This window comes from Eubalaena glacialis, chromosome 8, assembly GCF_028564815.1.
Source record: "Eubalaena glacialis isolate mEubGla1 chromosome 8, mEubGla1.1.hap2.+ XY, whole genome shotgun sequence".
In the NCBI taxonomy this organism is placed as follows: domain Eukaryota; kingdom Metazoa; phylum Chordata; class Mammalia; order Artiodactyla; family Balaenidae; genus Eubalaena; species Eubalaena glacialis.
The window spans coordinates 10,603,684-10,617,755 of NC_083723.1; the positions used below are offsets into that span (position 1 = coordinate 10,603,684).

At 45.7% G+C, this 14,072-nt stretch overlaps 1 protein-coding gene across 1 annotated transcript in view; it reads right to left on the reverse strand.

Moving 5' to 3' along the window:
* Positions 1–840: 840 nt before the first annotated feature.
* Positions 841–14,072, reverse strand: part of STK17A (serine/threonine kinase 17a) — a 37,210-nt gene continuing 23,978 nt past the window's right edge. The window contains exons 4-7 of the mRNA XM_061197559.1: positions 5,276–5,402; positions 2,263–2,311; positions 1,996–2,175; positions 841–1,546 (exon numbers count right to left, since the gene is read on the reverse strand). Coding sequence (XP_061053542.1) covers positions 1,222–1,546; positions 1,996–2,175; positions 2,263–2,311; positions 5,276–5,402 — 681 coding nt within the window. The 3' untranslated portion in view covers positions 841–1,221. The remainder of the gene's footprint in view (positions 1,547–1,995; positions 2,176–2,262; positions 2,312–5,275; positions 5,403–14,072) is intronic.

A 14,072-nucleotide genomic window follows, 5' to 3' on the forward strand; every position in this document is an offset into this window, starting at 1 on the left:
CCACTTTTTTAAACAGGAATTTGTTCACTGTGGGCCCAGATACAGCTGAAGTGTTCAATCCTAAGTCAATTAATTGCTACTGAGTATATGCTTATAAATCTTACAAGTCTTAGGGTACCTCCCTAATGACAAAGTCTCCAATGTCAAATCGTTTATGAACAAAGTAAAGGTTTATAAATATTCTGGCATTTTATCACTTTTCCTAGTATTGCTTGGGGGCTAATATGAAATTCAACAGAAGCAGAGGCTCGATGGCCGGCATGAATGTGCTTTATATTTCTTCCCCACTTCCTGGGGATTTTATTAACAAAAACAACATAATAGCGTCTTCTCACTGACCGAAGCACACTCTGTCGATCAGATCACACTGCCTCTCGCAAGAGACCAAAGTCAGGTGACAAGCGTGTCAGGAGGCGGCAGGGGTGCAGCCTGTGAAAGAGGGTAGACAAGGAAGGTGTGATGAGGGACACGTGGAGCTGAGACTGGTTTAACATTACAGGGTGGCTTAACCTTGACCTTGAAAACCAGAACAATTTCAGAGGTGAAAAATCACCACCACTCTTACTAGTGATGTTGAAGAAAAAAAAAAAAAATTAGCCAGGGTTTTTCACTGATAGGGTTGCAAAGCATTAGGAAAAAAACACAACAGAAGCCAAATCAAGTCAACATAAAGCAGTAATAAAATATAAAAAATAAGACATTATTAAACTAGTGGATGTTATTCTAGGTCTCAGAAATTTGCAAAATACCTATTTAAATTAAAATCTTAGTCCCCTCAAAAAATCCAAAGTGAAAAAGTATCAATTTTAGTAAAGATATCAACATACATATATGCAGATATAGATATACATATGAATAATGCAAAACAGATTTACAAAGATGTTAATTTTGGCACTTTTACTTGGATTTTTAAGGAAAGTGACTACAGATATCTTTGCATACAAATTCTCATTCTGGAGAAACAGGATGCAGAAATAAAAGGTTCAAGCATCTCCCTTCTTAAAAAGAACTTTGAAAAGGATCACTTTACCCGTTAAACCTCCTGGTTGGCAACTTTATAAATCTGGCTTGATTTCTCTAACTCCACAAGTTTGACAAAGTTATTTTAGTTTCTACCAGTGACACCTGGTCATCCACTTTCAGCACATGTACCATTTGGCCAGAAGTCCATAAATAATGTTTCCAATGTAGAAATCTTAAAGTTCTAAAGGGAAATACTGCTCAGTAGATAAAATCTCCCGGAATGTCTTGCAGCAAAGGTTCCTCAAATTTAAATCGTTTGGAAATGGCCTTTTGCTCCATCTTCTCTTTTTCAGACTGTCTGCATTGTCCTAAAGTATATGAAGTAACCACAATCAACTCCTCTGTGACGACGGATTCCTCGGTTTCCGGCTTCTGAGTATCTGAATTACTTTCAGGCACAGAATCGCCTTCCTGGAGGGCCTGTGCCTCTTCTAATGCCCCTTTCACCTTGAGAGAAGGTTCCTGAACACTGCTCTGCATTAGCCATGGATGTTTCAGACATTCCTCAGCAGTGGCGCGATCTCTGGATAAAGATACACATTTTACAATTAGGACGAAGTAGTTTAAAGCCTCAACTATAACTTAGAGCATAAGGTATTATATTTTGGGACGTATGAACCACAAAGATCTTATTGTGGTTCCTGAATAAAACAAAGTTTTATTAGCATTTGCATGCAAATGCCGTTCCCCACAATACAGAAAAATAGTATTTTAAGTTATCTCTGAAAAGCCCCTTTGAAAGACCAAGAACAGATGGCAAATATCTGTTATACTGAGGTGCGGTTCACATTTTCTAAAAAACATTTTCATTTTTGCCACTTTTTCTTTCAACAGATGTAAGAAGCCAAAGGTTTCATCTAGTTTTATGTCTACACTTTCATGTCTTCATTTTGGGGTTTCAGTTGTTAATCTGCTTTTGTTCAGAGCAGATTGCTCAAAAATTGATAGAGATCAATATTAACGAATACTTACTCAGGTTTCTTAACTAAAAGTGTCTTGATGAAGTCAACAGCTGACTCAGACACAACATCAAATTCTTCCTCAGAATAACTCAAATTCATCTGTGAGATGTTGAGGAACGTTTCTTGTTTATTATCGCCTAAGAAAGGCGATACTCCCGTCAGCATGACATATGCCAACACGCCAATGCTCCTAAATCAGAATGAAAATGTAAGAAAAATTAGTATCATATTCATTTCTTGAAACTAATTTGATCAATTCATCATAAATAATTCTCACCACATATCCGTTGCCATGCTGATAGGATCATAACTAAGAATTTCGGGAGCTAGTATCAGAAACAAAAGAAAACATTCAGTTTTGTGAAAAAAAAAAAAATTGCCAAATTTGCTCTTAGAAAAATTTAAATATCAAACTAAGACATTGTCAAGGTTTGGGCTAAGATGAAATAAGTTCACGTTATAAGTCAAATTAATATGCATTACTGTAAAGTCTAACTAGATGTTTAAAATTAACTTGCTTACTTTTTGCACCTCTATCCTCCAATGCTGGGTCCTAGTATTTTTTTTTTTTTTTTTAGTATTTGAATACATAATAACTACTGCCATATAAACTGGCAACTTTTACACTTTCCTCTTCCCACACCCTCTATCTAATCAAGCATCAGGTTCCCGCTTTTAAATTGTGCCCTCCCCCGCCCCCAGTCTACAGCACGTGCCCCCTGACCCCCACTTGGTCCCGCCCTCTGATCTACTCTCTATGCTGTGGCTGCAGTGAGCTTTTAAAATGCCCACCCGTTAACACAAAGTCAGTCAACAAGGTTAGAAACAACCTGGGCATCCTTGGATGACATGCATCACACACACAGACAACAAAGACAACCTACAGGGTTGAGAAAAAGTTTGCTTTGATAATATCTAACTAGACTGCTGCCAGCCAGAGAAGTAACAGAAAGACAGTCCCAAGTGTGCAAGGACATAGGCGAAATTCAGGAAAATCCTCCCTGAAGACTGCTCGCTGGTACGATCCAGTCAAACAAAAGACGATTTTTTTCAAAAGTATAGAAATAGGAAGACTAGGCTATGAAAAGACAGGCAATAAGTACTGAATCCATTTAAAAACAGATCAAAGCCTAAAAAAACGGTGGTAATTACAATAAAAAAGGGAATGAAAATGTTGTAGGGAAAACCAAAACACTCAAAGTTGCACATGCCTTAGGAGTGGGAGATAAGCCTGCCCCAGACCATGACGGGGAGGAGGTGTAGGGGATACTGGTTTCCCCCACTTCTGTCTGAAGCTGTCGAGCTGAGAAGCAGAGGCTACGAATGCTATTTAAAAGTTGTAAAAGAGGGAGTGCTCCGGCGGCCCAGTGGTTAGGACTCCAGGCTTGCACCGCAGGGGGCACGGGTTCCATCCCTGGTCGGGGATCCAAGATCCCACAAGTGATGCGGCACGGCCAAAAAAAGAAAACAGAAAAAGTTTTAAAAGATACTACCAGGAAATTTAAAATCAAATGCAGAGTATCCAGATCACTGGAGGGGAAAAAGTACAACAGAGCCGAGAGAGCAGTAGATGGTGGGAGGCGCGGGGAAGGAAATAACATTAGCTTACTTTTCTGAGTGTTTATTACGTGCTGAGCGCTGACGTGAGAGTGTGACGGAGCAGATCCAGTGAGGTAGGACTTTCACAGCCTCGTTTCGTGGACAGAGGACCGTGAGGTATAGAGAGGTCTGGGGACCGAGGTCCCACAGCTGGCCAGTGCGGAGGGGCACACACCCAGGCAGCCCTTTCTGCGTATGAAAGGCTGGGGCGGGGCTGGGGGCACGGGGCCCCCTTTAAAAGGCAGGCCAGGCGAAGAGACAGGAGCGCCGCCTGTTTTTCTGTATTATATCCTTCTGAGTTATTTGTAGTTTTTTGGGGTTGGGCTTGTACTGCTTTTATCATAAAGAACATAGCTTTGTTTTTTGGAGGGAAAAAAGCTCTTGGTAGAAAATATAGAATTTACCAAAGAGCAGAAAGCATCGGAGGGAAACAAAACAAAACAAACAACCCCCCAGAAACTCATTCAGGGCAATAATTCCTATCGGCATCTCGGCCCGCAGTCTCCTGTCCTTCTTCCAGTTTACAAGGCCTCCCGTTCGTCACTGGTGCTTCCCCCGAAGCAGCAGCTTGTTAAGCCACATTCCTAACACTAACTCAGCGGCCATGAGACGTACCAGTCGGCGTACTGGAAATTGTGTTCTAGTCCACAAAAAACACACAATATTTGAAGGGTGTTTTTCTGCCTGCGATATCTTTTATTACCTAATTAATAAACGATCTGCTGTTTCAAACTGTAGGACTTTAGAAAGTATTTTAAAACTTCAAATTATTTTTTGTACTGTCATTGCCATACAGCTTTGTTTTCCTCAACCCGACCTGTCTCCCGGGACTTTCTGTGTCCCCCTGGAATCCTTTTTTCCTTCCTACGTAACTTCCCACCATCCTGGGCTCCTTCAAGGACTACTCTTCTCATTTCACCTTCTTCTTGCCACGCCCCCAGGCCTTCTAGAAGGAGACTGCCTGTCCGCCCACTTCACGCCTCTGCCCTCAGGCAAATCTTCTTCTTCCCCCCAGGCCCGGGCCACAGCCTTCTCTACTCCTGGTCACAATGATGCTGTCACCAACGGACACAAAAGCCATCCTCCTCCTCCCAGGGCTGCCATCACCCCGGGCAACTTCCACACTGATGTGCAGGACCCTACGGCCTGGCACCCATTAACCTCATCCAACCACTAATTTTATGCTCCATTTTCCTTCCAGTCTATCCAAAAAGTCATAGTTTACCACTTTTTCTACCAAACCGAGAAGCCATGGTTCATCACTTCAGCTGCTCTCTCCTTTTTCTTTCTGCCAGAAGCTCTCAGCCCTGCATCAACCCAGCAGAATGCCCTGTTTCCCACATCTATGCAATCACAGGGCTTGCAATGACTTTCACAGCGTTTATTCTACCAACCTGAAGTTCTTAAAAGGTCCTTACTTGTTAAATATCCTTCCACCCTCAGACAACCTGACATCCTCTCCTATTCCTTTTAGAAGCAATCCCTTCAACTTATCTTAGCCCTCCAGGAAAGGGACCACCAATTTGGTACCTTACTCTTTAAAGTTTTCCATTTTTTAACTTAATACAAAGGAAGAGTTTCAACACAGTGGATGGCAGGTCCCACCACTCATCATGCCACATGGAAGCTCTCCAGTGAAGGTGACGCCTGACCCCAACCACAGAGCACACCCCACTCTCGCGAACACTTACCCACATATTCAGGAGTGCCCATAATCTCCCGGAGCTCTTCGCTGTTCTTCATGACTCTTGAAAGACCAAAATCAACTATCTTAATGTCGCCCAGTGGAGAGTCACTTGTCAGCAGAATATTCTGGGGCTACAAAATGACACCCCCCGAGTTAATAAAGCGTGATTGCATATGAGGAGCATAAGGAGCGGGGAGCCCCTAAAACATACAGTTTTCGCTCGTGGAGCCGAGAGCGGGAGATTTAGCAGCAGACAGTCGTTCGTTAGACAGCTGTTTCTACAGCATACTTCCTATGCGTAAGGCAGCGGGCCTCGCACCATCTCTTCCCTTATACCGGCTCTTCCTCGGCACGCAACTATGCATCTATTCCCATCTTAAAAACCAAACCAAACCACTTAATAAAAAGAATCCTCCCCCCATGACCCTGCATCTCTTTCTAGCCAACACACTCACTCCCTCAAAGCTCAACTTCTTGAAAGCGAGGTCATCTCAATCCAGCTGAATCGGGATTTGCCCCCTGTACTCAATCTGCTCTAAGGTCACAATATCTTTAATAATCGAAGGCCCACCAAGTCCAGCGGGGGTCCTGCAGGCACTGACAGCGGGACAATTTGGAACTACTGGTCGTCCTTATGTTCCCTCTTGGATCTACTCCTCCCTCTATAGCTCCCTCTCCATTTTTTTCACGATTGTTTTCTTTGCTCTGCTTTTAAACAGTGGTGTTGCCCAAGATCTCTTGCTGGCTGGCCCTCCTCTCCCGACACTCCGCGTTCTACTTCTCAGCAATTTCATCTACTATCAAAGCTTTAGCTGCCACTTACATGCTGATCACTTCTACCCTAAGCCCTCTCCGGACTCACAGCGCCAATTAAAATCGGATCTTTTTGCCTGGCAAGGCCTTCAATGCAGGACACACCTCGGGCACCAAACCCACTGCTCTCTTCTGTATTCCCAGCCTCAGTGCTCAAGTCAGACACTGGGGAATCATCCTAAAGTTCTCTGTACCCTTCATTTTCCATCACTTTCACATCCAGTGAAGTCACCAGTCGTGTGAATTCTATTTCCTAGATCTCAATATTCCCACTGCACGAAATCTGGGATTTCATGACCCTCCTGTCTCTAGTTTCCCCACCTTCAACCCATCCTCCACGTACGACAACCTTCCCATACTGTAAGTCTGATCGTGACCCTCTCCCTGCGGTCGTCTGGCTGTTCTTCGCCAAGAGACACACTCCGGTGGGGCCGGGGCGGGTTGGATGCACGTGGCGGTGGTAAGCGCCGCCCAGAGGACCAGTGAGCTTCGCACTCCTGGAGTCATTTCTGCTCAGCTGAAAATAACTAGGACATCTTTGCATAAAAAGTCAAGCTGATACATTACGGACTAGAATGTAAAATTCATCCGCATTTTTAAAATAAAATATGAGATTTGAAAGAGGCTTATGTGCGCTTCAGAATGGGTCGGCACTTACTGTCTTTGGCCGTTAGGAGTACTTGCAAAGGTGAACTGAGGAGCACGGGCACCAATAACGTAAACGTACCTCACCAGAGCGTCCAGCATGTTCCACGCTCCGGCCCCTGCCTCCCTCTCTAGATGCCTCTCCTGTCACCGTTCTGCGGGGAGCCTGTGCTCCAAGCCAGTCGGGCTGCAGTCCCTCAACAAGACACACGGTGCACACCTCAGGCCTCTGCTCGGGAAGGGCCTCCCCGGCTGCCCGGCAAACTTACCCTCACGGCTCCCTCCAGCACTGGGGCGGCGTCTCCTCTGCCAAGCCCCTCTGCCCGCCCCCCCCCCCCGCCCCTCTCGCCTCCCCGGCGTCTCGTACAAGGCACGTTGCTCTGTTAACAGTAGTTTCCGGTCCCCTCCGCCACGCGGGTTCTCTAGAGGGCGGCAGTGACGTTCACGGTCCTCTCCTGCCACTTCCACGCAACCGCTCCATCCGACTTCCGTCTTCTGGTCCGCCGCCCGGGTCAGTCGAAGCCAAGGGCACCTCCGGGCTCCCTTGTGAGCGCCGTCTCAGCGGTGCTTGACATGCTGCTCCTTCCCTGCTCGCCAGCTCCTTTTCTCTTGGCTTCCAGAACAGAACACCGTCCCGGCCCTCCTGCTAACTCCCGGGCTGCTGCCGCTGGTCCTCTCCTGCCACCCGCCCGCTAACTGCTGGGCGCCCGGGGCCTGATCCGGAGGCTCCCCCTCTCCCCGCTCCACTCCCACCCGCACCTCCACCTGCCTCTCCGGACTCACAGCCTTTCTCTCTGGCTCAGCTCCCTTCAACCAACTCTTTACCTAACCTCTCCCCTTTGATGTCTCAGAGGCGCCTCCCATTCAACGTGCCCAAGTCAGACTCCTGTTTTCCTCCCAAATCAGACTCTCCTCACGTCCCCGCGGGCATCTCGGTGGATGCTCCTTGCAGCCAGCAGGACGCAACGCCAAGGAGCATCTCCGTCTCTCCTCTCTCCCGCCCCCCCCCACCGCCTTCGCCATCGAGCTAACGTGTCACCACGTCCTAGTGAGGTTAAGTCCTAGCTGCAGGCATTTCTAGACCTTGTCTGCCCCTCTCTCCCCACAGAACACCACCTTGAGCTACCACACTTTCTCCTCCGTTGCCGCAGAACGCTGCCCGAGCTGCAGCCAGGAGGGTCTTTCGTCCTCTGTAAATCTGCTCGGTGACCGCCCTGCCTAAACCCTTCAGTAGCTTCCCTCTGCTCCTACGATAACCTCCCAGCTGCTCACTGGGGTCCACAAGCCCCAGGCAGGGCGAGCTCGTGCCCGGCTCTCCAGACTTGTCACACACCTGCTCCCCGGGCTCAGGGCAAGTCGGTCTCCCTGCCGGACACTGCCAGCCACTCACACCTGTCATGCTCTCCCTCTCAACAGCATCTCTGTCGTCGTACCCCCGCCACCTGGGACGCTCTTCTCTGTTCTGCTCTGCCTATGGTCAACTTGGCGAGAAGACCTAGCACGGCAGGGAAGCAGCAACGTAAAGGGCTGCCCTGCGACAGAGGATGCTGAGGTACAGGGGGGCCCTCTCTTTGAAACGGGTCTTACTGTCGAGCCAGCCATCCATTATGAAAATGCTTGTAGGTTTATCTCAGTCTGGATTCAGAAACAGAGGGGAAGAGGCTACAGCTCCGTGGGAACAGGAGCCACAGTCCTGGCCACGGTGACGTCACCGGGCTCAGGGCCCGGCACCCGGCAGGCCCGCACTGATACTCGCCCAGTAAGTGAAAAGAGGAAAGGTGACTAACTACAAAGAAACCCTTTAAAGGGTCTCTATTTTGTGTCAGGACAGGTGGTACCATAACTATGAGTAATGCCAAGCCCCTACTGTCCTCAGTTCGTACTCAGAACAGAAGACAGATGGGCCTGTCGGGCTCAACTAGCTCAGGTGCTGCAGTTGACAAAGCACTCAGGCAAGAGATGAACAAGATGGAATGATTCTGCCTTGGAGGGTTCCAGAGGAGGTAGGGGAGCAGCCCTGACGGGGAAAAAGGATTTCACCACTTATTCCGCAAAGTTTTACTGACTACCTAGTGAGCTGTGACCTGAGGAAATGGCAGAAAACAAGTCCTCCGTTCCTTTGGAGACTTATATTCCAATAGGGTCAAATAAGTACAAATAAATAATACCACCTCAGGTTGTTTTAAGCTCTACAGAGAACTCAGAGTTGGGGAAGGAGCGAGAGAGTGCCCATCAGGTATGTGTGTGTGCGGATGCTATTTCCAGGGCAGTCAGGGAAGGCTTCCCGGAGGCGGCGTATTTTGAGGGCAGACCAATGTTAGGAAGGAGCCAGTCATGGCGGAGCCTCTCGGGGTTGGGGGTGGCAGAGGGAAGAACTGCGAGCTGAAGACGAGCACAGAGGTGAGGGGCAGCTGTGAGGCTGGAAGGAAATGGGGGTGGGGGACAGGACTCGCAGGGCTTTGTGGGCCATTCAGGAGTGCCTGGCAGAAGGCAGAGCAAGGGGAGGGATGGAGGACATTCCAGGGAAAGACAAGACCGCAGGCCAAAGTACACAGGGGAGCCAGCACACAGCACGATGTGCAAGGGACTGTCAAATACAACCACACGGCTGGAAACAGCGTTCTGAAAAATGTGCCTTTAGCCTGTTTTTAAAAGTCTCTAGAGGGAGAGAGACAGAGTGAGGAAGATATGATGAAGCATGGAATGAAAGGAAAGAAATTTTACTCGTAACAGAGGCAAAATCCACAGGCCATCGTGACTGATGACGTGTAGGAGCAGGAAGAGGGACATCTCGTCCTTCGCTGACGGATACACTGGGTCCGCAGGAGGATCATCACTTTAGTTTTCTCAGGACCAGCCAGGACAGTTGGAAATTCAGCCTGGAGAGAGAGCAAGGCCGAGGACATGGCTTTGGGGGCCCACGGCACACAGGAAAGACTAAAAGCACGGAAGTCAACGAGAGGAAGGGTGTACGGCAAGAAGAGAAGTGGGCCGAGAGGAAGGATGGCTGCTAACTACGTTTCGGGGTAAACACCAAGAGTCAGGAAAGAGAGGAGAAACGCTGGTCTGAGAGCGAGAACCCAGGTGTGACACTAGAGCAGGAAAGTCAGGGAGAACAGCGCCGTCAGACGGGACCAGGGGAAGAATGAAGGCCATGAAAGAGCTCAGAGAAAGTAAGTTTAGTAAAAAGGTGGGAGAAAAAACTAGCTTACACTAGGCTGAAAAACAAACGGAAAGGCTAAGAGATCCAGTACAGGTGGTTTTGGCTTAAATATCTTCTGATACCCTTGAAGCCAGTGCTGTCCTACAGAAAGGTAATTTAAAATTTCCTAGTAGCCATATTACAAAAAGTAAAATGGAACGGGTGAAATCAAATGTATTTATTTAACTCAATATATCTAAAAGGTTATACCTTCAACATGTAATTAACAGGGAAAATTATTGAGATAGTTTACTTTTTTTCATACTAAGTCTTTGAGCTCTGGTGTGGATTTCACACTCCGAGCACAACCTAGTTCAGACGAGCCACGTTCCAAGTGCTCTAAAGCACCACGTGGCCAGTGGCACTGGGGTGATGGTGCAGCGTTAAACTCCTTAAGAGAAAAAAAGGATGCAATGACACCCCAAGAAACGGTCAGGGAATTCTTAGTGTCTCTTACCCACTGTCCTAATTTACTACCACTATGCAATTATGGAATGATAGTTTGTTTTGAAAACAAATTCATCAGAATAACTAAGACTTTTCTGCCTACAGTGAAACAACCACACTGTGGCTCAGTATCATCTCTAATTTTGTATAAAAACCTGTTTTGTCTTTTTCTTTTAAATCACAGACAGTTTTGGCTACAGTAAAAACTTAAAACTGAATGAAAAACCAAAACAACAAACTGCTGTCGCTGTAGAAGTTTCCACTGCAGACGCGTGCTCAACGGTTATAAACACCCAAACCAGATAAAGCACCCCCCATCCAAGATTGAGAAGCTCAACTGATCAGTGTTAAGAATCAATTTCTCTTTTCAGTGACAAAGTAACTATAGAGGTTCTGGTAACATAAACTTCCTTATAAAGCCAACATTTTCTTTTTTACTTAGCTTCTAGCTATTTCTTCAGGAAAAAATCCTATGTAACATGATGATTATGAGACCCCAGGCTTCTCAAGGCAATTTTAGTTGTATTACATTAATGATATACTACAGTACAATCAAACATCATTATTCAGGCAAATTAGATGAGAGGAGTCTGGCTCTGAATAGACATTCATCACTGCACATGTTTTGCCTTTCCCAGTACATCAAAAACACCAAGAGAAATACTGCTAATCACCAGATCTTCTTAAGGTTCATTTGTGATTAACAAGACGTACTCATTCTGGGAATGTTTTTAGATACCATTTGTTCCCTTAAAGTAGATTAAACATCTTTCCCTTACATTTTGTTTACTCTTTACATTCCATGGGAAATGCTTTCTTTAGTTATTATGCAAAAGCTAGTTGGTTTGGTGGTAATGTAGTAAATTCGGTAGTAGTGTGACCGAATTATTAAAATGTTACCTTAGTATCTGAAATCAAGGCTTGGTCACAGCATCCATAATCTGCCGAAGTGAGAGACATTAAACCCTTGAAAGAGAGATTGCTAGAAAAAACACACGTCTCATAAAATCGCAGCTTTTTGGAACTTCACAGTTAACGTTTATTATGTCCTCTCGTCCAACTGTGCCCTGGTTTGACCACAGGTACGTTTTTAAAGTAGACCTTACTCCTCTAAATAAAATATAAGACTATAATCTCCATCAGTTTCTGAAAATATCCATCAGTTTCTGAAAATATGTGCTAAAAACAAAGATAAGTACCTTTAAATTTACAGCTTAGTTAGACCTCCTTTCTATGGAATCCAGTTCATGACAGAGGCTGCGGCTCACAATACTTAATTCTATTTAAGATGCACGCATCCCAAGTGGTAAGAGAGAAAATAACAAGGTCCACAGAGAGGTAATGAGAGTGGAATAAACGGGAAGCATACAAACTGTTCCCAAATACACAACTGGGAGTAGAGGAGTCCTCCTAAAATCTTATTTCTCAGCTTCGTGGGGGAATCCTTTTATTTATCTGGGTATCTTCACTTCTGTACATAATCTATTTACCATTTACTGAGCAGTCACCACTGGATGAGATCATTGTAGACTTGAGGCTAATCTGCTCAATAATAAGGCTTAAGGTACCATGGACAGCATTTTAAGGAACATTTTATCAGCCCACGAAAGTTCAAGTAAATTGACTTTTTATGCACTAAAACCCAGGTCAGAGTATGGAAATAGGTTAATAATCCTGTCTAAATAAATTTGGGAAACTGTTTAGAAATGTTACATGTTACCCTCTTTCAAGTAAAACATTGATGCTTAAACTATCAGTGATCAATTTAATCTCAGATGGGAAAGTTCCAGCTTCTAATTCCTAGTCTGCTCCTCTACTTCCCATTATACATATCACAGGGTGGACGGGTTTAATGACTGAATACCTAGTACAGAACTGTTGGAAGATCTGACCAGTACAAGACCATCTGAACACAAACAGCCTTGGATTTTAAGACTGGATTTTTTTTTGTGCCCTTTTTGGTCAGTCCTCCCCTTGACTGATGTAAAAGCAGGCCATTACGCCCATGACTAGCTCACCAAATTACTGAGATGGTTTTGAGACTTGAGCTTGTCCTGACTCTGGCAGAGTTGCTGTTCCTGAGACTTGTCAGTCCTGCCATGATTTACGTGCAAAGGAACGGGCTCTCCCTTAATCACACACACTTCAGTGTCTTCAATTTTCGTAGATGCATAAACACCCCAACATCTGCATCTGCTACTCCTCAAAGAACTTCCCACGTTCAGTTGAAGATACAGGCCTGCCTCGTTTTACTGCATTTCGCAGCTATTTCGTTTTTTACGAATTGAAGGTTTGAGGCAACCCTGCGTCGAGCCAGCCTTGGCACTGTTCTTCCAACAGCATTTGCTCACTTTGTGTCTCTGTGTCACATTCTGGTAATCCTCACAGTGTTTCAGACTTTTTCATTATATTTGTCGTGCTGATCTGTGATCAGTGACCTTGGCACTGGGAAAGATCGTGTGACTTGCTTTATTGCGACATTCACCGTACTGTGGTGTCTGGAAGCAAACCCGCCACATCTCTGAGGCCTGCCTGTATCTGGCTGAGAGTCTTCAGCGAATCAGTCTTTTGGCAAACTGACCCTTTGGGGTCTGACCGGACTGAGTAGTGTATTTCCCGTTCTGTCAATTACCACTTTTCAAAGAGGCAACTATAATAGTTATTCTAACTAACTTCTGTCTCTGGGACGACAATTGCCCATTTTCACCATAATGGCGAATAAATGGTCTACTGACTCAAAGTTCCCATATATACTGGGGTTATCACTTTTCACAGAATTAAAACGTAAGAAAACACATTTAGCTCTATAGCTTCGTCTTTCAAGCTCTGATAGAGACTGAGAGTCAGCATTATAGACAAATCGTCACTGGGCAGACGGTTGTTAAAAGATGCAGGACAGCAGACTCTCTTTGTCCAGACTCACGGGGCACATGGAAGTCAACTTGGAAATGACCTTTTGATAGAAATCATTCCCGTCTGCACGGCTGCCTTTCCAACCCCATCCCCAACCTCCCCCCTCCAGAGCTCGCTGAGAAGCAAGTCTGACGGCGTGTGTGCAGAGCGTGTGGGCAGAAGGCAGGCTGGGAGCCTTCCAGGCCGCCTTGTCCTCTAGCTCTTCTGGGCCCAGGAAACATGCAAAGTCCTGTTTCCAACATCAAAGGCCCATCATCAAAGCCTCTATTAAAGCTGGAACGAATTCTACACCGAGTGCACTGGGGAGAAAGGATACGATTTATACTGAGTGTATTAGGGAGAAAGGGATATAATTTCACTGTGTAAATACACAGTCGAACCAGGTATTCAAGAACTTAATATTCACCCTTGACTGCTTTCAAGTAACATCAAAGATGCATGACACACGGTGTTGGCAACCTGTCTGACTCGCTACCTAATTAGCTCCTTTTCTGAATAATGTCGTAGGTGGAGCTGTCATAAATTGAAAGCTCATTTCCTACAGGTGCAATATTATTTAAATTGGGGTTCTGTTCCTGGAGGTCGTTTTTACATCATAAAACTAGCAAAACGTCATAGAAATAAGTGTATGATTTTACAAAGTTAAGTGTGTAAAACCAAACATGAGAGAAGGCTTAGCACAGACATGACTTTGGGGACGTTCTCCTCACGGCTGGTACTAACTGAGGCTTCTTAAAGCCTGAGGCCACTGAAGTCTGGACTGCAGAGACCATCTCTTCCT